The 23,803-nt window shown below is 44.7% G+C and overlaps 2 protein-coding genes across 3 annotated transcripts; both read right to left on the bottom strand.

Moving 5' to 3' along the window:
• Positions 1–4,899: 4,899 nt before the first annotated feature.
• Positions 4,900–16,541, bottom strand: mfsd1 (major facilitator superfamily domain containing 1). 2 transcript variants are annotated; one of them, XM_083680883.1, is made up of 16 exons: positions 16,360–16,541; positions 16,122–16,174; positions 15,533–15,645; positions 15,139–15,181; positions 14,412–14,479; positions 14,100–14,208; positions 13,348–13,450; positions 12,145–12,243; positions 11,578–11,689; positions 10,251–10,307; positions 9,731–9,887; positions 8,983–9,080; positions 8,638–8,750; positions 8,390–8,437; positions 7,977–8,043; positions 4,900–6,985 (listed from the first exon to the last, which is right to left on the bottom strand). In XM_083680883.1, exons 1-16 carry the CDS (start codon positions 16,529–16,531, stop codon positions 6,982–6,984), a joined length of 1,416 nt encoding a protein of 471 aa, XP_083537009.1. In that variant the 5' UTR covers positions 16,532–16,541; the 3' UTR covers positions 4,900–6,981. The 2 variants fall into 2 exon arrangements, with proteins under 2 accessions (XP_083537009.1, XP_083537010.1); XM_083680884.1 differs by having other exon boundaries at positions 16,122–16,190; positions 16,360–16,393.
• A 2,722-nt stretch (positions 16,542–19,263) lies between these two features.
• LOC310811760 (P2Y purinoceptor 13-like) lies at positions 19,264–23,357 on the bottom strand. The gene is made up of 4 exons (XM_083680054.1): positions 23,299–23,357; positions 21,672–21,866; positions 20,964–21,353; positions 19,264–20,512 (listed from the first exon to the last, which is right to left on the bottom strand). Exons 2-4 carry the CDS (start codon positions 21,852–21,854, stop codon positions 20,054–20,056), a joined length of 1,032 nt encoding a protein of 343 aa, XP_083536180.1. The 5' UTR covers positions 21,855–21,866; positions 23,299–23,357; the 3' UTR covers positions 19,264–20,053.
• Between the last annotated feature and the right edge of the window lie 446 nt (positions 23,358–23,803).

Below are 23,803 nucleotides of genomic sequence, written 5' to 3' on the forward strand. Positions count from 1 at the left end.
CAAGTGCAGTCAAATATGAACAGCTGTTGAACGATAAAATACCGTCCGGATTCCTGATTCAGAGAGATCGATGTACTGTCTGGGTAGCTTCGTGTGTGTGTATGACTCTCTCGAAGAGCTCCCTGAATTTAACTCTTCAGAGACCACGCTTCTCTAACTTAAACGGCACTGCCCCGGTGGAGAATTCGGCCATAACCACTCACAGCAACGGCCAAGACAAACTACACCGCCACAACCGTAAACACCGGTATGCCACGCAATCTGCCATGACCCAGTGTAATCGCGAAAAGCTGTATGCTACCCAAAATAAACCAAAAAGATGAGTGTCTTATGGCAAGCCTGCTAGAAGCTGGTGTTTACCTGGTTGATGCTCAGGGCAAGGCGCTTCCTCTCCCGCGCACCGCCCAGATTCCCGCCACGCATCCTCGTGCCATCCCCTTGATATGTGCTCCTGGAACGCCAAAAAAAGTTACGTTAATCAACTGTCTGAACGTATAATATCTCTCTATATATACATCTCTATGAGAGATAGCTGTCTGAATAGAGGCTACAGATAAAAAACACGATACATATGTAGATATACAGATACTACAGATAAACACACAGCTGTCTGAATATAGATACTACAGATAAAAAGACGGGAATCAGCTATCTGAATATTTATAATAAAGATAAAAAGACGTGAATCAGCTGTCTGAATATAGGCTACAGATAAATACACGATACATACATAGATATATAGATACTACAGATAAAAACACATGAATCAGCTGTCTGGATATAGGTACTAGAGATAAAAAGACGTGAATCAGCTGTCTGAATAAAGATACTAAAACACGAGAAGCAGAACCACCGTCTTTCAGCAGTGATGATAGCCTATCTACCATGCCTGTTTCGGTTGGAGGTGTGACGGATGACTTCATCATTCAGAGTGTCGACCCCGAACAGTAACAGTAATACATGCATGCAGGTGTCAACGGGCTAACATGTGTTTGACGTGAATTGCCATTTGTTGCGGTAAAAATCAGACTAACCGATAATTGCCGGTCCTCAGCATCGTTGGTTTGTTCCGTGATCAGGTAGACAGTCGTGAACAGTTTGAGACGGGAGCAGCCCGGCAGTCAGAGGCAGACTTGGGAAACGCTCTCTCAGCCAATGAGATGTTGGACTCGTGCATGAGTTAACCCGCGTGCGCTGTGTGCGTGTGCGTGTGCGTGCGCGTGCGTGTGTGTGTGTGCAACACACGGAGTCATTTAGCTCTGTAATCAACGTAAATCACGGCAGCTTGTTCGCTCTCTCCATCCGCAAGGTGTGGTTGAAATATCTACTGTAGGCTACACTCTCACTCACGGGCAACCAGGGAAAAGGAATGTGTTATGTACACTTACAGCGTGTCTATGAGAGAGAAGGGGAAAGGAATGCATTATATACATTTACAGCTGTGTCTATGAGAGAGAATGGGGAGAGGAATGTCTGGGCCGGCCATATAATCACAGTATAGGGCCATAGCCTTGTTGGAAGGGGATAGAAGACTCGGGCCCATAAACTAAGTCCTTCATGGACACCCAATCACCCTGTTTCCTAATTGGCACGATTCTGTCCTCACCTCTCCACTGACAGCTGATGTGTGGTGAGCTTTCTGGTGCATAATGGCTGCTGTGGCATCACCCAAATAGGTGTTACACATAATATTAATAATAATAATAATGCATTTATTTTGCATAGCGCTTTTCTCAGTACTCAAAAACACTACATTCCATGGAGAGATCAAGAGTAGATAGATGAATAAAAAGTCAAACAAAAGCACAGTCAGTAAACAGAACAATAAAAATAGTTAAAGATTAAAAGCAAGTTAAAAAATATGGGTTTGAAGGATTGTTTGAAGGAGGAGAGCATGCTGGATTCTTTGATGTGGTTTGGGCGAGTGTTCCAAATAATGGGGGCTGCAGCAGAGAATGCCCAGTTCCACAACGTCCGGTGTTTAGTCCTGGTGATGGGGACAAGGAGGTGGCTGACTGGAGATTGCAGGTAGGGGTGTGGAGGAGGAGGAGGTCAGAGAGGTAGGAGGGGGCCATGTTGTTGAGGGCTTTGTAGGTGGTGAGGAGAATCTTAAACTGAATCCTAAATTGGACTGGGAGCCAGTGAAGGTTTTGGAGAACTGGAGTGATGTGGTCTCTGGAGGGGGTTCTAGTGAGCAAGTGGGCAGCTGAGTTATGAACGTGTTCAAGTCTGTTGAGGACTCTGTTGGTGGCCCCAAATAGAACAGTAGTCCAGCCTGGAGGTGACAAACGCATGGATGAGGATCTCTGCATAACTGAAGGACAGGGAGGGTCGGAGACGGGCCACATTCCTGAGGTGGAAGAAGGTAGTTTTAGCCATGTGTTTCACATGAGGTTCAAATGAGAGGGTGGAGTCCAGGATGATGCCAAGGTTACAGACCTGGCTTGATGTGGAGACAGTGAAGCCATCCATGGTGAGGGTTAAGTCTTGGGTAGAGTGGGAGAGGGACTTTCGGCCAACAAGTATGATTTCTGATTTGTTGCAGTTCAGTTAGGGGTGGCAGGTAGCCTAGAGGTTAGAGAACAGTCAGTAGGTCGCTGGTTCCATCCCCACCCCAGGAGGGAGACGGATGTGAGCTACTAACTGGAGGGTTGCTGACATCATATCTTAGGTGCCTACCACTGCCGTTGTGCCCTTGAGCAAGGCACTTAACCCCTAACTGCTCCAGGGGTGCCGAAGATAGCTGACCCTGTGCCCAGAGCACTTCAGAAAAGCTTTGTAGGCCTACCTCCCAGAGATGCTTCTAAACAAGGGTTAGGGTTAAATCGCATTCCAAAACACTGCACTTCACTCTTGACAATGGCACTATTCTTTGGAAGTGATAAATATGACATGAACACACAAATGACGTTACACTTTGGGTGCATATCTTCATTGTTGGAGCAATCCTGCCGGTGTTACGATACTCGGTGTGACCATATTAACTGGTGACCTTGATTTGACATGATTGCATACAGCTGGATGTGTTACACAGCGATTCCAAATCTTGGGCCTATGTGTTTTCAAGTGCATTTCGAGCATATTTTGGGAATGAATACACTAAACTCTTACTTATGTTTTTTTTTTTACATTTATTTAAAACATAACAAGACACAGACATACGTTGCTCACATGATCCTTCCTATTGTGTCTCATATTAGGAGAGTTGGTGCCCTCTGTTGTTCACACGATTAAATACAATAGCCAGAAAAACAAGTCACTGCAAAACAACAGTCTAAACTCCATTACTGAGAGGTCCAGACATACAGGCAGAGTTAAGGCCAGTTTTAAAGTGTTGGTATAGGGATCATAGGGTACCCAGGTGAGGGTATTTATCATCCAACTGGTTTCAGGGAGAACTTAAGTTCTGCTGTCCAGGGATGAGTGTACAAAAAGTGAGATTCAGAGGACTCAGAGCCCTCTATCCCAACCTCACCATCAGCAGATCATTTAACAACATTGCCAATCTTTAACAAACCATGAAAATTCCAGTTCATGAAAAAAAAAAACAGTTTTGTACTAACAAGTGCCTTGATGATGATGACGATACAAAAATAGTTTATTTGGATAATGGAAATGATAGTTCTAAATCAATTGAAATGTAACATTTGCATAGACGTTTTATTAAAAAAACAAGCATAAAGCAAGGAGAAAAACAAGGTTTCATGTTTTATAACCTGAGAGAATACCGTAAAGGCTTATCAGTGCTCGTGCTACATCAATAAAACACCTGAAGGAACGCTGGATTGGGTCGCAAAGTCTTCTTTCTTCTGTGTGCAGATTTGTTCAACGACATTCGCTGAGTGGTTTATGAGTGCAGTGTAGAGGCCAATCCAGGCCAGGATCGACTCTCAAAAGTATTTCCTTGATTCCTTTCCTCCTCTCCTACCCCACAAATATATTTGTAAAAGATCTAGGGTGCCTCCCATCGGACCTTCTCCTCCGAAATGTCTTGAGGAGGCAAGGAGAGAGGACGCAAGGAATCAAGGAAAGACTTTTAAGAATCAGACATCACTTCAGGACACTCCTGTGTGCTAGAGAGGACAGGTGGGTACAGTAGTGATCTGGGAGCTGAGGAAAGGATGGAGAGAAAGAGAAGGAGGAAGAAAAGGAGGGAGAGAGAGAGTTGACAGTAATAAAATCTAATTCAGTGTCGTCAGTAAGAGCAGAACACTCGAGTCTTTAGACCATGACCTCCGAGACACTGTGAAAAGGTAAGAGGATTAAAATGTGTATGTGTGTGTGTGCGTTGGCAATCCGTGCCCAGATAAGACGATTTGTGTTTATGTCTATAATGACACATGGTAGGTGTGTATTTCTAAGCGGATGTACAGTGTGTGTGTGTGTGTGTACCTGAGCTCCTAGTCTGGACAGGTAACGGTTACGTAGGCCAAAGGCAGACAAGGGCTTTAGTTTGGCCATCTCCTCTTCAGTCTGCTGGCAGACCTGCCGATGCCTGACAATCCTGCAGGAATAGCAGGGTGAGTGTCATCACCTTCATCATCATCATCATCATCATCATCACCAGCAGCATCAGCATCATCATCATCATCATCACCAGCAGCATCAGCATCATCATCATCATCATCATCATCCAGTAACAGCAACCAGGATTGGTCCAAATTATAGGCACCAATGTAACCAACCAGGAATCAAACACGGTTAGTCATCACACACGTGTACTGCAGTTTGGCAAACCACTTCCAGGTCACATGCTCACCATAGCCCTCAGTCCAACAGCAAACATCTAGTTGTGGTACTGTACAATTGTATAGGAATATAAATTAGAAATATAAATATAAAAGATACAATCATTGAGAGAATTTAGTTATTATTAGAAACTTTTCTTTATTTGTTGACCTTATTTGAGAGACAATTATCGTATAAGTCAATTTGATCAGGAAGAATGTTTACGGGTCAGGCCAGTCTGTCTCAACCGTGGTGAACATCAAACATGTAACAAAACGTCCACTAGTGTGGTTAAAAGGTGCAGCTTTTTTTGAAAATGTTTGGACACAAGTGAAAATGTTTGGACACAAACTTGCCAAGAGTATGCAAGCTGTCATCAAAGCAAAAGGTGGCTACTTTGAAGAATCTAAAATATAAACCATATTCTGGTTTGTTTAACACTTTTTTGTTCACTACATAATTCCATGTGTGTTCTTTCATAGTTTTGATGTATTCAATATGAATCCACAATGTAGAAAATAATAAAAAATAAAGAAAAACCATTGAATGAGAAGGTGTGTCCAAACTTTTGACTGGTACTGTATATATATACACATGGGCTTCACAACAACAACACTTGATCTGCGTCAAGGTAATTGTCCTTAATGCTGTAGTGTCCTACCCCAGTCCTCCAGTAGGCTACTCATGAAGATATCAAAATCACTTTAAGTTCAGATGGATAGAAACCAGCAAAGTCAAGGCATTTTAGGAGCAGGCCGGTGGTGCGCTACAACAAATGCAGTCATCTATACTGACATTGACGCCATAATAGGTAACCCCAAGCGCAAAATGGTCAAATAGAGTGATTGTCCAATCAGATTACATCAAGATGAGTTATATAAAGTCGTACCAAACTACAACAAACCACCTGGTCCAAACATAGTTGGTCCTGCTGAAATCAGACACAGAATTAAAAACTTGGAAGCAATCAATCAGGGTTTAAAACGTGTTAACAATCATTACATGAACTTTACATGAAGGACATTTCCTGAGACTGATCGATAAGCATTAAGAAAACATGTCATTAATAATTTGATTTAGTCGTAATGTAAAGGTGGTCGCCACCCAACATCCAATGTTCTAATATCTTGATAAGTTCTTCCTTCGACATGTAAGTCCAGTCTCGAGGTCTCTTCCAGGTCCAGGTGAGTGTTATCAAAAATGTTCCCCTTTAAATTCCTTTCTCACTTCGGCAACGTCTGACTTAGCTTTGATGGTGTATAAAGTTTTGTTAGCCGTTAGGACCAGCGGAGAAGAAAGGAACGATTTTAACAAACGATGGGATTGTTCAAGGAAGATTTTAAGACAATGCATATTCTGATATCTCCCAGGCCCCAGCATAAAACTGTCTAAACTAAATGATGCATGTGATTGCAGTTGAACATGAACTATATGCCAAGTAAGATTATTTGGTTATACGTGCTGGCAACCATGACGATTACCTACGAACAGCAGACTGATTGATTGTAGGGATTAAAATGTAGTCAAATTTACAAGCTTCCAAAAAAAAAAAAAAAAAAAAAAAATACATTTCAAAAAAGACAAACAAAAAGGCATATAACTCATGACAGAGACCTACGTACATTATTGGACAATAATTATTTTTTTGCAACATTCCCGTTGGTTCTAGAGATATAATAATAATAAAAAATCAAATAATTTCACCTCATATATTGAGTGTGACATTAACGATCTAAAAAAAAAAAAACAGGCACTGTGTGCGTTGTCAGGCAATAAAACCCACTCCTCCAGTGTAAAAGTCACTCAACCTGCTACTCCTGCAGCAAATAGAAAAAAAGACAACTTCCGAAAACATTTCTGAAGTCTCTTAAAAGTCCCTTCTGGCACCCAATACAGGGTAAAGCTGAGAGTGTTACTGAGATATCGAAGCACGCACAAAAACAAGTCAGTCAGCCCGCCCCGACACAGCCACAGGGAGGGAGGAGTCAGTGAGACGAAGAGGTGGAGTCAGTATGTGATGTCTATGTGTGTGATGGCATCTGGGCCGGGATTTGTCAGCGTGTGGATGGGGAGGGAGGGAGGGAGGGGTCAGTTTAATTGATAGGCTACAGTCAGAGCTGGTAGGAGGAGCCAGGGTGGAGAGTGTGGGAGGAGTCAGTAGTGCAGTAACGCCCCCCTGGTGAGTGATTGACAGCTCTGGTGGGGTCAGTGCAGCAGCCAGCCGGCTCTGAAGGCCAGGACCGGGTGTTCGGCTCACCTGGAAAACATTAATTACAGCACAGAGGTGTTAGTCTGGGGCCACTGGGCACACACACTAGACACACACTAGACACACACTAGACACACACTAGACACACACTAGACACACTTCTCAACAAGGGCAAGAGGGGGGAGGAAGTGATGTTTTAGATTGGAATCGGGCCGAGTGAGGTAACAACACACAAGAGCATTAGCAGGGTAGACGCACACATCAACCACGTTCACATCAACCACGTTCACATCGACCACATTCACATCGACCAAACTCAAGGTCAGAGTGAGAGACAGATACTTTTGGTCATGACATCGACAGGTAATGCATATAGATTTAACAGAGCTAAGAGGGTTTGAGCATACTGCTAACAACGACACAAATGAAAACATCATGCAGGGGTGACAATCTGGAAATAGACATATCATCATCTCCATTTATCCCACTCAGCTTCCACAGCGTCTTTCAAAATTCAAACATCATAAACAATTAACAGCTCGTCCCCGGTGTGTGTGTGTGTAGGCTTGCGTGTTGCTGTCATTTTCGTTCTGTCCTTTGTTATCGAAAAACAAACAAACAAACAGACTGTAGACATCTTTCATAATGAACGAGTCGTCATGTTGAGTGTTTCCCTTCAGGCCGTGTTCAGCCTGAAGACTGAAGAGCTGAGCGCTCCAGTGACCTCTGCCCCGAGGGAGCGGTCAGGTAAGGTGAGGAGGCGTTCAACTCCCACAGTCACGTGAGACATTAGGCCCTTGACATGACAACATGAGAGTTGGAGGCACTTTGTTCGGCCACTCCCTCTGGACCCACTCCCTCTGGACCCACTCACTCTGGACCCACTCACTCTGGACCCACTCACTCTGGACCCACTCACTCTGGACCCACTCCCTCTGGACCCACTCACTCTGGACCCACTCCCTCTGGACCCACTCACTCTGGACCCACTCACTCTGGACCCACTCACTCTGGACCCACTCACTCTGGACCCACTCACTCTGAATCTGTAGCGGAACCTTTCTGGAGTTTGGCTCTGGCTGAGGCTGAGAGGTTCAGATCTCCTCCTGGAGAGAGAGAGAGAGAGAGAGAGAGAGAGAGAGGTAAGGTGGGAATACAGTCAGAGACAGAGGTGGAGATTGAGGGAGGTAGAGAGGGGGTGGGAGGAGTGAGGGGTCAAAGAGAGGTGGGAATTGAAAGAGATGGAACAGAGAGCGAGAAAAGAAGAGAGAGGGAGGGAGGGAGAGAGAGAGAGTAATGGAGAAGAAATAAAAGGTGAAAATGAAAAAGAATGCAGGAGAAAGGAGGGATGTATCAAAGAGCATGGTCAGTCAGGCGCAGGAACAGCAGGAACAGTACTTAGAGGTGGAATGATTGTAGGGGGGCCGGAATCATCACGGAATCTTCTCTTACCTCGGAGATAATCCACAAAGTACAGCATCACCACGGCGATCAGCGACACTGAGAGAGGGGGGGGGGGGGGGGGGGACATGGATGAGTTAACTCACCAGTGACAAAAGTGACTTTAAAGGTCTTTAAGACCTGTATTTTTACATGCTCACTGTTTTCAAGTTTCTCAGGAAGAAAGTGAGGATGCACACACACAGACGCTGAAGACACACACGCACACACACACACACACACACACACACACGACTCACAGCAGACACAGGCGGAGAAGAAGACCTCTAGGAAGAGGTATCCCCTATTGTCCAGGATAGAGCCCGCTGCCATGGAGATGAGAGCCAGGCCCAGGTTCTGGATGGACTGCATGCTGAGAGGGAGGAAGAGCATCATCATTATCATCCTCGTCATCATCAAGAGCAGAGAAACAGTATCATCACAATCATTATGCTTCAAAACACCACCACTATACTGTGTGTCGGGTGAGTTTGGGATTGTTTGCTATGACTTGTGTAAGGGTAGTGGGGAAGGCTGTAGGCTGTAGGGGGCAAGCAGGTGCACTTACAATCCGTAGGCTGTAGGGGGCGAGCAGGTCTACTTACAATCCGTAGGCTGTTCCCAACTGGTGTTCAGGCACCACAAAGGCCACCATGGGCCACAGGGCACAGGCCAGTAGGGAGTAGGATACACCCAGCAAGGACTGAAGACACACACACACACACACACAGACACACAGACACGGTTACAACATCATATACACTCTACATGCAATATACAATAGCAACTTATTTTTTTATTTATTACTGTATTCTTTATTTATCATCAGTAAATCCAATTGAGGTATTAATCTCTTTTTCAAGAGAGCCCTGGCCAAGACCACTTCTACAGTAGGTGCATTCAGGTCCCAGGTGAGTATGTAATACTTACTTACTTACTCCTGGGTCAGATACATACTTTAAAATACTTTAGCTGCGCTTCATTTAGTTTCATTCGCGTCAGCAAACCAACTCCAAGCTTAATCAATTACACACGTTAAAATACTTTTCATTATTTCACAATATGTCCTTCAGGCCTCACAAAAGGTAACTTGGGTTTCTCCACAGCTAAGTCTATTTGTTTAGCTAGCAAACATCTGGGGGTGTGTTCCAGAAAGCAGGATCCCTAAAGTAGCCAACTAACTTGGAGAAACGATCAGATACATCTTTCAATGCTCTGCTTTATTAAGATAGCAAAACTTCAATATGGATTGTTGGGATGTTCTAGTAGTCAACTATCTTAGTAAGTTATGTCACGATAATTGCACTCATTCTTCTTTGCTTTCTGGAATAGGGTCTGAGCTGTGGGCATTACCATGGCAATCCAGGGGTTCCAGAAGGTGAAGGCCAGCATCATGTGAGCGGCAAGCGTGACAACCACGGCACACATCACCCAGATGACGTTCTTCCCCACCCGGTCCACCATGAAGCCCAGGATGGGAGAGGCGGGGGCCGAGATTATGTACACCACGCTGGGGAAACGAGGGAAGGAGAGAGGGGATGGGGGGAAGGAAGGAGAGAGAGGATGGGGAAGGAAGGAGAGAGAGGATGGGGGAAGGAAGGAGAGAGAGGATGGGGGGAGGAAGGAGAGAGGGGATGGGGGGGTGAAAGGAGAAAGGGGTGGGGGGGGAGGGGGGTGGGGGGGGAGGAAGGAGAGGGGGAGAGACAAGTAGTGTGAGGGACAGACAGGAAGGGGCAGGAGAGAGAGACCAATTGAGCGGAGAGAATCACATTGTTATTTTTAAATGGAATCACAAAAAAACATTTGCAAATATTCAAAAAGACATGCGGTAAGATTATACTGAACAGTTACAAGTAACACAGTGGAAGGTTACCTGTTAATAGCTTTGGCTTGAGTTGGAGAGAAATTGAACTTTTCAATGAAGAAAACCCTGCAAGGGGAAGGCAGTGGGAGTGAGAAAGGCAGTAGGTCACAGACACACAGACAGACGGACCCACTCAGATGTAACCATGGTAACAGTATTAGGTTGGCTCCAGTAGCCAAGTGAGAAAGTATTTTGTTTACATTTGTATAACACATTTTTTAAAGTCTTGATGCTTGGATTTCAAATCCAAACTGTTGGAATATAGAGCGAAAAGAAGACAATACTTATGGAGGGCACTGTATTTGCTCAGCAAGCATCAAGGCTTAAGAAAATAATATGTTAAAAACATTGCTGTTACTAAGGGATTTTAGAGTGCCTTCAGGAGAGGGAAGTCTGGGGTTTTGAGACTATGATAACCATTCTAATCAATCTAACCACTGCTTCTCTCTCTCACCCACTCTCCATCTCTTTTCCTCTCACTCCCTCTCCGCTTTATGGATTTGTTCTTTCATCAGAAAGGCTTAAATGTCTGTACTGTAAAAGCCTGTTTAATGACCAGTCACAGGTATTGTACTAATTTGACAAGGATATTTCTGTTATCCCTCCCGCCCACTTTGAGGATTAAATCTCCTGTCTGGGGAACAAATGTATTCTTAATTTAGCCTAGGAGGAATGACAATCAAGATTATATGAGGAAAGAGCTTAACCAAAGATTTTATTAATCTCAGCTTTAAAAAAAACAAGAAAAAAAAGAAGAGGATTAATACATTGAACAATAGAGCTAACAATTGAGCTGTATAAGTAAAAAAGGGTCAAGAAAAATGTAACGTCTTAATAAGGGATTCTAACACAGAACTGTGTTGCAATTGGCACCATGCTTTGGAAGACGGAGCCATCAGAACCACGGAGCTGCCCGGGGGCTTTACACACTACAGGGCCGACCCCAACCGTACTGTGCTGGCTTGGATCTTTTCTTTTCACACTGTCCATTCCAGATACTGTTACAGCAACTATGTTGGATGCGTAACCAGGCCAGCCTAGTACGGTACAGTACAGCTCAGCAAGGTTCGGCTCATGTCAATAGAGTACTAGTGAAACAGACGTCAAGTTGACGCAAACAGGCGTCCCGCAATTCAAGTCGCTCCAACAAAGTCTCAAACGTGCGCCCTCTGACTTGCCAACACGTGACCGTCTCCTCAAATACTCCTCAAATAAACCAGGTACGCTATCGAAAAGCCGGCAATTCGACACGGCAGGTGGGGGTATTTCATGTAGCTTGAGGAGTAAATTTACCATCTCAACTTGGTTACGCTAGTGTAGTTTGTGTGGTACTCACTGTCCCAGTCCGATGAAGGGGAAGACGGCCACGTAGTAGCCCACGCAGATGAGGAAGATGAGCCACAGGGAGAGGGGGAAGTCCTTGACGTCCGTCAGCTTGATCACTTCGCCTACAGAAACACACAACGGGAGCAGGAGTGAGTGTGATGGATGGGGATCGATCCCGGGTCTACTGTCAGGCTAAGAGTACATCAAGTTTCAAGTTCAAGTTTCAAGTTTATTGTTACGTCTCATACACAAGTGCAGGGAGTAAAATTCTTAGGCTCGGTTCCATGACAATGCAGCATACAAAAATATGCAGCAGTGCAATGGAATAAGGACAGGACAATAAGTGACATAGTGCAGATGTGTGAGACGGTTGACAGTGACGACTGTTGGAGACACATAAGACAATAGACATGACACAACACACCCACATCCTCAAGTACCAGTGGGCGACACTTGACTTTACATGCCTCACAAGGGCGTGATTTCAAATTAGGATCAAGTCTTGGATAACTGTCACCTCAACGGTAAAACACATGACACACCCACTCATAACGGGACAAGACTATGGAGCGCTCACCGGTATTCCCCTGCTCCTTGTTGAGGATCTTCTCAGCTCGCTTGTCCAGGTAGGCCAAGACCAGCGCAGACGTCAGGGAGAACAGGCAGGTCACTCCGGCTGGAGGGGTGGCAGATCTTTAGCTCATTCAGTGCCGAGGGTGAATAAAGTGACCCAAATTGTCAACATTCGAGAGTGCCATGGGTGATTTTATTCACCAAAAATGCATAAGTGATGTTCCTGCTTCATTTTGTAACCAATCAAAGTGTTGTTGCTAGGTAAACACCACATAAAACACTTGCCATTCTAGGTGGTGAGTGTTCCGGAACTTTTTGGCAGTTGGTGAAGTAAAAGCTGGTCTAAGTGAACACATGTGAGGAAACATCAACAGTTCCCTTTGATCCAGCGGGTGAGGAGATAAACAAGAAACTCAAAGGTTCGCTTTGGATTTCGTGTAGGAGGCTGTTCCGGAAATGTTTTAGTTTTCTCTGTGGAACCCCATCGTTTTAATTGCGTCGTTCTTAGTAAATCTCTACCACACTCCATCTCATTCATATTCTTTATACGGTCAATATGGAATTAACACAAACACATTTTTCATCGTAAAAGACCCAATAAACACGAGGCCTTGGTTTGAAGTAGTCTCTAGACGATAGACTCAGAGCTCAAATTATTCTTGGTGAGAGAGAGAGAGGGGGGGGGGTTTCACGGGGCTCGGAGTGAAAGAGAAGGAGGGGAAGTGAAAGGAGAACTGAAGAGGAACGCCACTAGACTGACACGTCTTCCATTTTGTGATTCATCAACGCCAGCCACGAACCGTTTTAACACTCTCTTTCAGTCTCTCGCTCTCCCTGAGCGCTGACACGTGAGAGCGTTTGTACTTGTAATGGCATCGTGTTTCAGACCAGGGATGTCGGGGACAGAGAGGTATCTGTAACCTGAGCCCCACTGTAGACAGCAGGCAGCAGACGGGGCCTGAGAATCTCTCTCTTCCTTGTCAATTTAGACACGTCTGCCGTCAATGTCTATGGCAGCATTCTTCAGTACAACGCATGCATCTCTCTGTCGCTCCCCCTCTCTTCACACAATGGCTGGCTTGACTAGTAACCCAGCATCTATACACACATGCAGTAAAAAATACAGGGACACACCTTCACAATGCACACACGAGAGAATGCGTAGTCTCTCTCTCTCCCTCTCTCTCTCCCTCTCCCAAACACTCACCGATCATGAGTGAGATGCCCAGTGTGGTGTGTCCCGTGGAGCCAACAAGGTCACTGATGTGGCTGTAGACGCTGCCCATGATGTTCATGTTGACCGTGCTGCCCTGAGGGACAGGAGACAGGAGCAAAATCAGCCCACTTGAACCATACCATCCACCTGAACCTCCCTAATATACAAGTTACATCAGATCACCCAGACCCAGATCCTGAGAATCAAAGTGGACCTACATAACTCGCTAACATATTATTGTACTGTACAGTACCAGTCAAAAGTTTGGAAACACCTTGCCAAGAGTGTGCAAACCTGTCTTCAAAGCAAAAGGTGGCTACTTTGAAGAATCTAAAATATAAACCATATTCTGGTTTGTTTAACACTTTTTTGTTCACTGCATAATTCCATATGTGTTCCTTCATAGTTTTGATGTCTTCAATATTAATCTACAATGTAGAAAATAATAAAAAAAATAAAGAAAAACCATTGAATGAGAAGGTGTGTCCAAACTTTTGACTGGTACTGTATGTGCTTATATGCACTGTGTTATTTTCAGCATTTACAGCATGTGCTCAGCATATATAGCATGTGGTCCTCTGTGGCTCAGTTGGTAGAGCTTGGCGCTAACAACGCTTAGGTTGTGGGTTTGATTCCCGCTGGGACCATATATACTGAAATGTATGCACTCACTGCAATGTAAGTCGCTTTGGATAAAAGCGTCAGCTAAATGGCAGATATTATTAAATGGCATATATGCTCACCAGCCTGGCCATGCTAAGCTGAAGGCCAAACACTAGATTCAGCTCCTTCCCTTTGAACCAGTTCACTGCATAGGTGTTCTGGGCCACAGCCAGGGACTCGCCTCCGATCCTGCCCAGAGATAGAGCACCCGTTAGGGGGAGCTTAGAGGTGTGGTAAGGGCCAGAGCCTGGGCAATGTTTTTCATCCACATTTAAAATGAAGCAAGCTATAAAAACATTTGAGATATTTCCATTTAAGTCCAGTTACATTCGTATAGACAGGGTTGAAGAGCCTAAATATACTGTATAAACTGTTACAGGCAAACATCTTACCCAAAAACAAACCGCCCGGCCTCCATCAACCAGAAGTGATCTAACAGTGCTCCAGCAGCAAATATTACCTGTGGAGGTTGAGAAAATGAATACCAGCGATTAAAGCACAGTGAGCTGCGAATACATTAACCTGTCTAAATAAATTGAGCTACATCCAATGTTGTGGTGTAGTGTATGTAGCTTTAGAACAAAAGGGGTTGAATGCGTTCCAGTTGAATACTGTAAACTGAGTAAATGATGTAAAACTGAGTAAATGATACTGAGTAAATGATGATGTAGGCAGTCAGATGGTTTTGTGTGACTAATCCGATGCATAAAGAAGAACAACCATTAGCATCCAGCTGGGAATATGCTAGCAGTTGTCACTGTGTATTGTTGCTCAAAAGCCAGAGACATTGACCTTAATCAGTGTGGCTCTCAAATACACCTCTATCTACTGTAAATTAACTACTACCGTAAAACAGTCATTGTATTATTATTATTACAGTCATTTCCTGCTGCTACTACACTGCATCCTTTGACACCACATTTGCACTACTATTGTCATTGCTTTATTATTACTTACTGCTTTATTACTACTCTATTATATTGTATAGTTGATTTATTGATTGTTGTTGTATGAGGAGCTAGATTCAAAAACCATTTCACGACACAGTATCACTTATGACTGTATGCGATGTACGTGAGCAATCAAATTTGATTCGATTTCTATGTGTAGTGTACCTACCTGTCCAACGCAGACAAAGAGGGCGAAGATGACCGTTCCTAGCCTGTATGAAGATCACAGACACAGACGGTCATTGTAAAGTGAATAGTAATAAACAACATTTATAACAGTCCTTCTTTATGGTGATGGAAATAAAAGCCCTATAAGAATAAATAATCACACATCTGGTTGGTGCTGCCTCTGCTAGCTGTTCACAGGGGTACAGCCATTGGCATTTGGGGGGGGGTATCCAATGTATACAATATAAAATTGTTTTTTGGGGGGGGCCCACATTGATATTTTAAATCATATGGGTGGGGGTGGGCGGGGGGCGGGTGATTTGTTATTGGGGTACCCCCCCCCTCCCCCAAGAGCCTCCTGTTATTGGAACCCTGCTGACATCTGGGGCTAGTACCTGATGCCAAACACCCTGTCAAGCATGAAGCCTCCCAGGAAACAGAGCACCACGTTGGGCCAGGAGTACCAGGCATACAGCTGCATGAACTTAGACGTGTTCAAGTTCATGTCCTGTTTCAACCACAGGGAAATCATGTTATTATGTTATTATTTAACCTTTATTTTAGCAGGGAGTCCCATTGAGACCAATGTCTCTTTTACAAGGGAGCCCTACATACACATACACACACACAGTTTACAATAATACATAATACACATACACAATTACAACATAATAAAACACAATCAAGAAGGAAAAAGCTATTACATCATGCACTGAAGCAAAGGTGCAAGGCCATTTTCAGTCATGCCCAATCCCAAACCAAACCCTATCTCCTATCCATAGGGACTTCCTCATATCGGAGTTGACAAAACGCAGCAAAATATGAATTTGCTCTTAATTGGATTATAACGTCATGTCACTGTGGTGCTACCGATTGAATTTGAATGTGCCCATTGAATTTCTATGCGTATGCAGCACTATTAGAGCAGAGAGGGTCAAGGCAGTGATTTTGTCACATGACGAGGTGGCAAATCAGAGTTCTTACCTGAATAACTTGTGTCTGTAGTGCAGCAGGGTTATCATAGCAGAAGTAACTTCCTGAAACACAGGAGCGCTGCTGGTGAACAGAATCGATACATTGTGTGTGTGTTGGGCATCAGAGGCTACATAAAACATACCAAAGCAGCCTAAGCCACATAAACAGAATAAGTCATTGCATATTTACTGTACTACTTGTGAACCGAGCTGTGTCACAACACCGGTGGAAGCAGCGACCCACTCACCGAATCCTAGGAAGCACATAAAGAGCAGAACGACAATTCGGTGCAGAGCTCGACTCGGGTCGCAGATTGCGGACATAGGTCGGCCCGGTCCGCTGTCATCTCTAGTGCCTGAGAAGGACGCATAATGATCATCGTTGTCTAAAAGGTTTTGTCGTTCCTCGATCTCCGCCATCTTCGTCTGTTTGGAAGTTTAGTAGGGCGGTCATATGACCGAGTAATACACGTGACCGAAGGCTCGGTTGAGCGTCAAACTATTTCCTCTTGATAACATTGTTTAGGTTTAGATGAAGTGTAGACCCGCAACAAAATCAAATGTAATGATTACTAAAAACCAAATGTATTGTTCTTGCAAGAGTGAATTACTTGTATTTGTGTGTGTGTGTGTGTGTGTGTGTGTGTGCGTGCGTGTGCGTGTGCGCTAAGTGTATGTGGTCAGGTAGCGTTGATGCGTGTAACATCTCAGTGATGAATGTGAAGTACAGTCTATCACAGGCAGACACCATGTTGTAAGAACACCTCCACAGGGTGAGTCACATTCCACATGAGACCTCCAGCATGCCCTGGAACGGTGGAGTCAAGCCCCCCCCCCATGACCTCAGTGACAGGCCTACTGATATGTCACCATGACCTCAAGAGGACCACAAACATCACCCAACCATCCATACAGAGTTTCTGTAAACATGTGAATTTTCGGTCCAAAACTCCCACTCCCACCCACCTCACCCAATCTCCTCTCTGATTTTTTTTTCTATGTCAGTTTTAAAACTTTTCTGTGTGCAAGCCTACTACAGTATCTCTTCCTCTCTGGTTTATGTAAATTCCATGAATGTCATTTATATTTCCCCATAATTCACTCCGGCAGGGTCATCTGTCAGAGAATTTAATCTGAGGGTGACGAACAGGCCTTCTCCCGGCTCGAGTCATCCACTGCTCTCACCGCATTGTAGCTCATTAATTTCCTGCCCAAATACCCGGCCGTGTTGCCAGGCGGGGAGGAAGGGTGATCATATTTCATTATTATATTAATCAGACCCGCATGCAGACGCAGTGATAAATCAGGTCGGAGGTGGCCGTAAATCGCACCACCGCACCAGGCAGTGACTTTCCCGAAACCTGTTTCTGAGGTGCCGTCGGAAAAGCCAATTCTCTCTCTCTCTCTCTCTCTCTCTCTCTCTCTCTCTCTCCTCTCTCTCTCTCTCTCTCTCTCTCTCTCTCTCTCTCTCTCTCTCTCTCTCTCTCTCTCTCTCTCTCTCTCTCTCTCTCTCTCTCTCTCTCTCTCTCTCTCTCTCTCTCTCTCTCTCCCCCCCCCCCCCCGCCGGAAATTAAACTGACACTATCGCGGCATGATTGTTATTATGACTCATACAGTACATCTCTGTCAGCCTGACTAGGTGTTGGAGCCGGGCGGAGGCGCCTTCGGTTCAGATTTAACGGCCACATCATCCCCATCAGAGCCCTGTGTGTCTGACGATGGCCCTGTGTGTTCAGTGTCCCCTACCCTGCAGTGATTGATCGTAACATGGGCTAATCTGTGATTACACCATCGCACGTGGAACGCCATCCCTTGTCGGCCTCATTGTCTCCTCAGCAATAGGAACAAGGAGAGGAAGACTTGGATGTTGCCCGCTTGGGCAATTTAGGGTGTTAATTGACAACTTCCTTGGTGAAAGATGTATTTTTTATGTGTTGTGTTGTTATTGTGTAAATATTGTGGATGGGGTGCACCTGTGTTTCTTCTGTATAAATAAAGGTTAAATAACAAAATAAAATAAAAATAAAAATAATTGAGTTTTTGTTGCTAAGACTAAGTGGATTGAAAACACAAGATGATCCTTGTTCTTCCTCTGGTTCCTTTTGGTGTTCTGACATGAGCAATACATAAGTAATCTATGTTTGCGCCAGTTCCTCAGCAAATGTTCACACATAAAGGTCTACAGACGATATGTTGTTGACGACAACCAATATATTCATTAACAATGTTTTCAGAATATATTAGTAAAGTAACCATAATTCATAGTTTCAGTTTACCTGAATCCTGAGCCTTTCATTCCAGTAAACATACTGTTACTAAACAGACCTTGGATCAGCATTGGGGAGACTGAGACGCTATATTTTGGCATCTACTGCCCTCTGCTGTTCGTCTTTTATCTCCCGCATCCATTTACGCTTATCGTAAAAAGTGACCTACTGGGCTGGAGCCTCTAGCGGATTCTACGCTATTTTCCAAAGTTTAGTTTTTATTAAAATACTCCAGACATTTCACATAGTTCACATGAAACCTCCTGCAGTTAGAAACATCACAAAAGTCTTAAACTGCTGTTAAATGAAAAGGCGTAGATAAAAGCACAGAGCCCTGCAGTTAACGCTAAAATGTCTGGAAGTCTCTGGGTGTTTAGACGCTGTGTTCAGCCATGTCCAGGTTCTCAGAGAGGGGCTCCATCTCCTCCCTGCTCCTTCTCTCTCCTCAGCTGTGTCCCTCAGGCTCGATTTCTTGGCAATTATTTGAATGGATAGAAAATACAATTTTGGAAATGGTGGATATCGCATTTTGGAATGAAACGCTTCATACTGTACATTCAGGTTTATATTCAGCTTAAATTCTGATTACTCTATCATCCATTTGGTGTCAAGGAAACTGTGTGTGTGTGTGTGTGTGTGTGTGTGTGTGTGTGTGTGTGCGTGCGTGCGTGCGTGTGTGTGTGTGCGGGCGGGCGCGAGTGTCATCTTGGGTGAAAGTTGATGATTGCGTCCTTCAGTAGTTTGGTCCGACTGAAAAAATAAATACATCGCGTTATCATGCGTTTTACTGTCACATTGTCCTCTTGGCACAAACGTTAGTGAAAGAAAGCGCTCAGTCCAGTTGTTTCCCGTTCTGCTGAGATGATATAGGAGGAAAGTGCAGTTTGGACAAGATTAGAGGAAGGGAAGTGAACTATGACAGTGAGATACACTAAAGAAACAGGACAGGATGACAAAGCAAACATACACATGGACAGACACATTAGCCTGGGTTGGCTCTTAGAATATCAAGGACAGCTTGTTCATTTAGTTTAGATCATTTAGTTGCACATACAAGAGAGAGAAAGAAATTAACAAACAAGATACAGTAATTATATATGTACTGTACATGTGCACGGCAGTTACAATTTCTTAAGATTGGGGCCATTGCCCACAATAATAGTTTTCAATGAAAGATGTCATGTACTTTTTCATTTCAGGTCTCAAATATCTTTACGTTGTGTTGGGGTATCTCTGCCCCTCCATCACCACTTGGTGATGGCACGGCAGCCATTTTGTCCAGAACATTCGCCACATGCTGGCTATCCTCAGTGGTAAGTGACAAGATCTGTGTGTTTCTTTCTCTTGTGGTGTTTGTCCCCCCCCCCCCATCTTTCTGTCTCTGTCTCTGTCTCTGTCTCTGTCTCTGTCTCTGTCTCTGTCTCTGTCTCTGTCTCTGTCTCTGTGTCTGTCTCTCTCTCTCTCTCTCTCTCTCTCTCTCGCCTTTGTTGAACATGTCATCTAAACCATACATTCACACAATATGTATTACAAACTTTTTAGGACCTGTCCTTTTTTTCCCACAGACTCTAGTCACAGGCTGACAGGGGGATAACTGCAAGTAGAAAGTATATAAAAGTTACAGTTCAACAGAGCTGTGAAAACTGTTGGTTGTCTGCTGCATTGCTAGGGCGGACTAAATAAGCATTCTGTTGCCATGCGCCAATTGTGACATTTCCAGCTGGGTCGAGGTTGCCGTGGGAGATTCCAGCCCGCCTTGGGGGAGGGGCTTGCGGGTGAGCGTGGCCGTCAATCTTCTCCTGAACACCCTGCACAGGAAGACATAGATCAGCGGGTCCAGGCACACGTTCGTCGCCGAGAGCCAGAGAGTGGTCTCCTTGGCAACGTAGAGGGCGTTTTGCGCCTGGCAGTGGTTGGCTATGTTGCGGGTCTGGGTGAGGGTGTAGGGCACTCGGGCGAAGTGGAAGGGGGCGAAACAAATGAAAAACACCCCCACCACCACGAAGACCTTGGCCTTGGTGCTGCGGCTAGCTGCTTTGGAGCCACTGCGGCACGCTCTGTACGACTCGTACACTTTCCGGCTGATGAAGGTGTAGCACACCACCATCAGGGCAAGCGTGCCCCAGAACACCACCTGTGGAGAAACACAAGGGATCACATCAGCAGGAAATTCAGTGAGACACTTGACTGAGACATCCAACTGAACAGCATATTGAATTAGCAGAAACATATACAGTACCAGTCAAAAGTTTGGACACAAACTTGCCAAGAGTGTGCAAAGCTGTCATCAAAGCAAAAGGTGGCTACTTTGAAGAATCTAAAATCTAAAACATATTCTGGTTTGTTTAACACTTTTTTGTTTACTACATCATTCCATATGTGTTCCTTCATAGTTTTGATGTCTTCAATATTAATCTACAATGTAGAAAATAATAAAAATAAAGAAAAACCATTGAATGAGAAGGTGTGTCCAAACTTTTGACTGGTACGTATATATTGCAATTACATCGTAAAAAGGAGATGAGTTGTTTTAGGTGTTCTGTTAGCGCTGTTAGTGTAACACTATACAAACAAACATGCCCTACCTGGCAGAAATAGTTAAAGCCCTCGTGCCAAAGCAAGCCTGCCGGGCTCTTCATGGAGCTACACTTCAGCCGGCCACCAGAGGGCACTGCCAGGCGGTCGCTCAGAATGACGTTGGGCAGAGCCAGGGACACCATCACGGCCCAGACAGCTGCACTCAGGACCTGTCCCACCCAGACCCTCTGGAGGGCGCACTTCCCAAAGGGTCTGACTATCTTCAGGTAGCGGTCGAGGCTGATGAGGCCCAGGAGCAGGATGCTGATGTACATGGTGGTGTAGAAGAGGACGGCGGAGTAACGGCAGTGGAAGGCCCGCAGGCGCCAGGAGCCCACGCCCGCATCGCTGAGCACCCTCACGGGGATGGTCATGGTCATCAGCAGGTCCGCCACCACCTATTGATGAACATTTGTACTTATGAGTCATCCTCATATTGGTTTTCTCAAAAGACCCTACAAGGCCTAGTTTGGTTTTCTGAAAAGACCCTAAAAGGCCTGGTTTGGTTTTCTGAAAAGACCCTAAAAGGCCTGATTTGGTTTTCCCTCAATGGTAAGGATTGTTTTGGCTGTATTAGATTGATTGTTTAGTAGGCTACAGTAGGTTGTCCCCAATAGCATAACCGTCCCCTTCTGCTTTTGATTGTTTTGTCCAACCACTCTTATCATCTGCGCAACAGTTGATCACAAAAACAAAGGAAGTCGTTGTTCCCATACCACATTTTTAAGGTAGACCACAAACGTGGATGTGCTGCGGATATTGAAGAAGATCCATGCGGCAAGACAGTTCAGTACCAACGCCACCAGAAAGAGGGCGCTGTAGAGGCAGGGGAAGACCACAGCTGTCACGCTGGTGTCACGCACGCACTTCACCGATGAGTTTGATAGGCTGCTATTCATTCTCACGACTTCCTGTTACTGGTGGGAGAAACGAAGCGGTAACTGTGATGTTCATGATTTCTACTTTCGTGAGAATGAGAGCAGAGGCAATGAGAGAGAGAGAGAGAGAGAGAGAGAGAGAGAGATAGAGAAAGAGAGAGAGAGACAAATGTAGGTCTTATGGTCTTATGCTCTAAACATTCAACCACAAACCTCAGAGACTATGTATTCATTCTGTGAAACTAGCCTGTCTCAGTTTCTGTCACTTTTGTGTCACAGTTTCAGGATGAATTGTTACAACACCAAACATGTAAGCATTCACATGGTATAGCTGCCTTCTGAAAAATATAGACTCATATGGTGATTGACCATACACACCCACACTTTCCAGATTGACACCATAGCATTCTACAAAAAGAGTGTACCAAAACAACATAAAACAAAAACAACAAACAATGTTTTATTTGCCAATCAATCGTCAATCAACTGTTTGGAATGTGGTATGTTCTGTACACACACCCCTCCCGAGACAACGCATTTGCACTGCACCCCCCCCGAACAACACACATGAACTGCAACCCCCCCCCCCCCCCCCCAAGACAATACACATGCACTGCAACCCCCCGAGACAACAGACATGCACCCCCTCTCGAGGCAACACACATGCACTGAACCCCCTCGAGACAACAGACATGCACCCCCCCTCGAGGCAACACACATGCACTGAACCCCCCCGAGACAACACACATGCACTGAACCCCCCCGAGACAACACACATGCACACATCCACGTGCACACCCCCCCCAGAGAGAACAGAGATCTGGGAAACAACTATTCCAAGCAGAATTTGAAGCCTCACACAAACTACCGCGAAGTCATCTTTCTCTCCATCCAAAAAAGGGCCATTTGTAAGTCCTCCACTAAACCCATGACCAACAGACCATCAAGGCAGTCCCCCAGCAGACCTATACAGATAATAATGATGATAGTAAATTTACTGTGGTAGTGGCGTCTCTCAGCTCTTAATCTTTCTGTTCATTGAGATGTCCCCCCTGGCTCTAAGCGACATCTGTATCCGCTTGGTGGGTCGGATCTACAATGAAAACTCCAACAGCTCAGAATACCATTCTGTGCTGGGGAAGGCTCCATGGCAACCAAAGCACATTTTCAAAGTTAAGTCTCTTTAGGGTATATATATATTTTTTTAATATAGACTAACATCAAATGAGACCCCTGTAAACAGCTTGTATTTACAGGGGACTGTACAACCTCAGAAGAGATTGGAGCTCTAATCCATGATAATGCACTTGTTGTCCTGTGCAGGGTTTTACTTTTAGATTAAGATGTACTTTTTCCCAGTGATATCTTAATTTGTTTACAATTGTTAAATGCACTTGTCATACAAAGTCACTTATGTAAATACAAAGTTTATCTATGAAAATGTCCTCCAGAAAGTTGTCCTTACCTTTTTGTCGTCCACAAGAATAAATTGAAATTGAAACTCAGCACATTGAAGAAGTGAAATATCTAATTCAGTTATTTTTTTTTTTTGCTTACTTTCCCCAAAACTTTGACCGCAATTTTGACACTCTGGTTCTCAACAAATTGTCTACTTGAGGATTTGTGTGTGTGTGTGTGTCTGTGTGTGTGTGTGTGTGTGTGTGTGTGTGTGTGTGTGTGTGTGTGTGTGTGTGCGCGTGTGATGCTCTTCTCCTATGGGTGGTCTCTGTGGAGCTAATGTGTGGCTGTCTTGTCACAATCCCAATGACTTTGCCAGTCTTCCTCTGTGTGAAAGTGCCTTTCCTTCCTAGCTTCCTGTTCAATTGTCCAGAGTGAGGTTGGTTCTACTTTGTGCCAGTCTCCACCACCGCCAGATTGCGTCAGTTACACTGTTTGGACGAGCGGCGAATGCCACAGGACGCACTTACAGAATCTGATGTTTAGAGACACCCCCCCCCCCCCCCCCCCAC

The sequence above is a fragment of the Argentina silus genome (genome assembly GCF_951799395.1).
Source record: "Argentina silus genome assembly, chromosome: 11".
Lineage (NCBI taxonomy): Eukaryota > Metazoa > Chordata > Actinopteri > Argentiniformes > Argentinidae > Argentina > Argentina silus.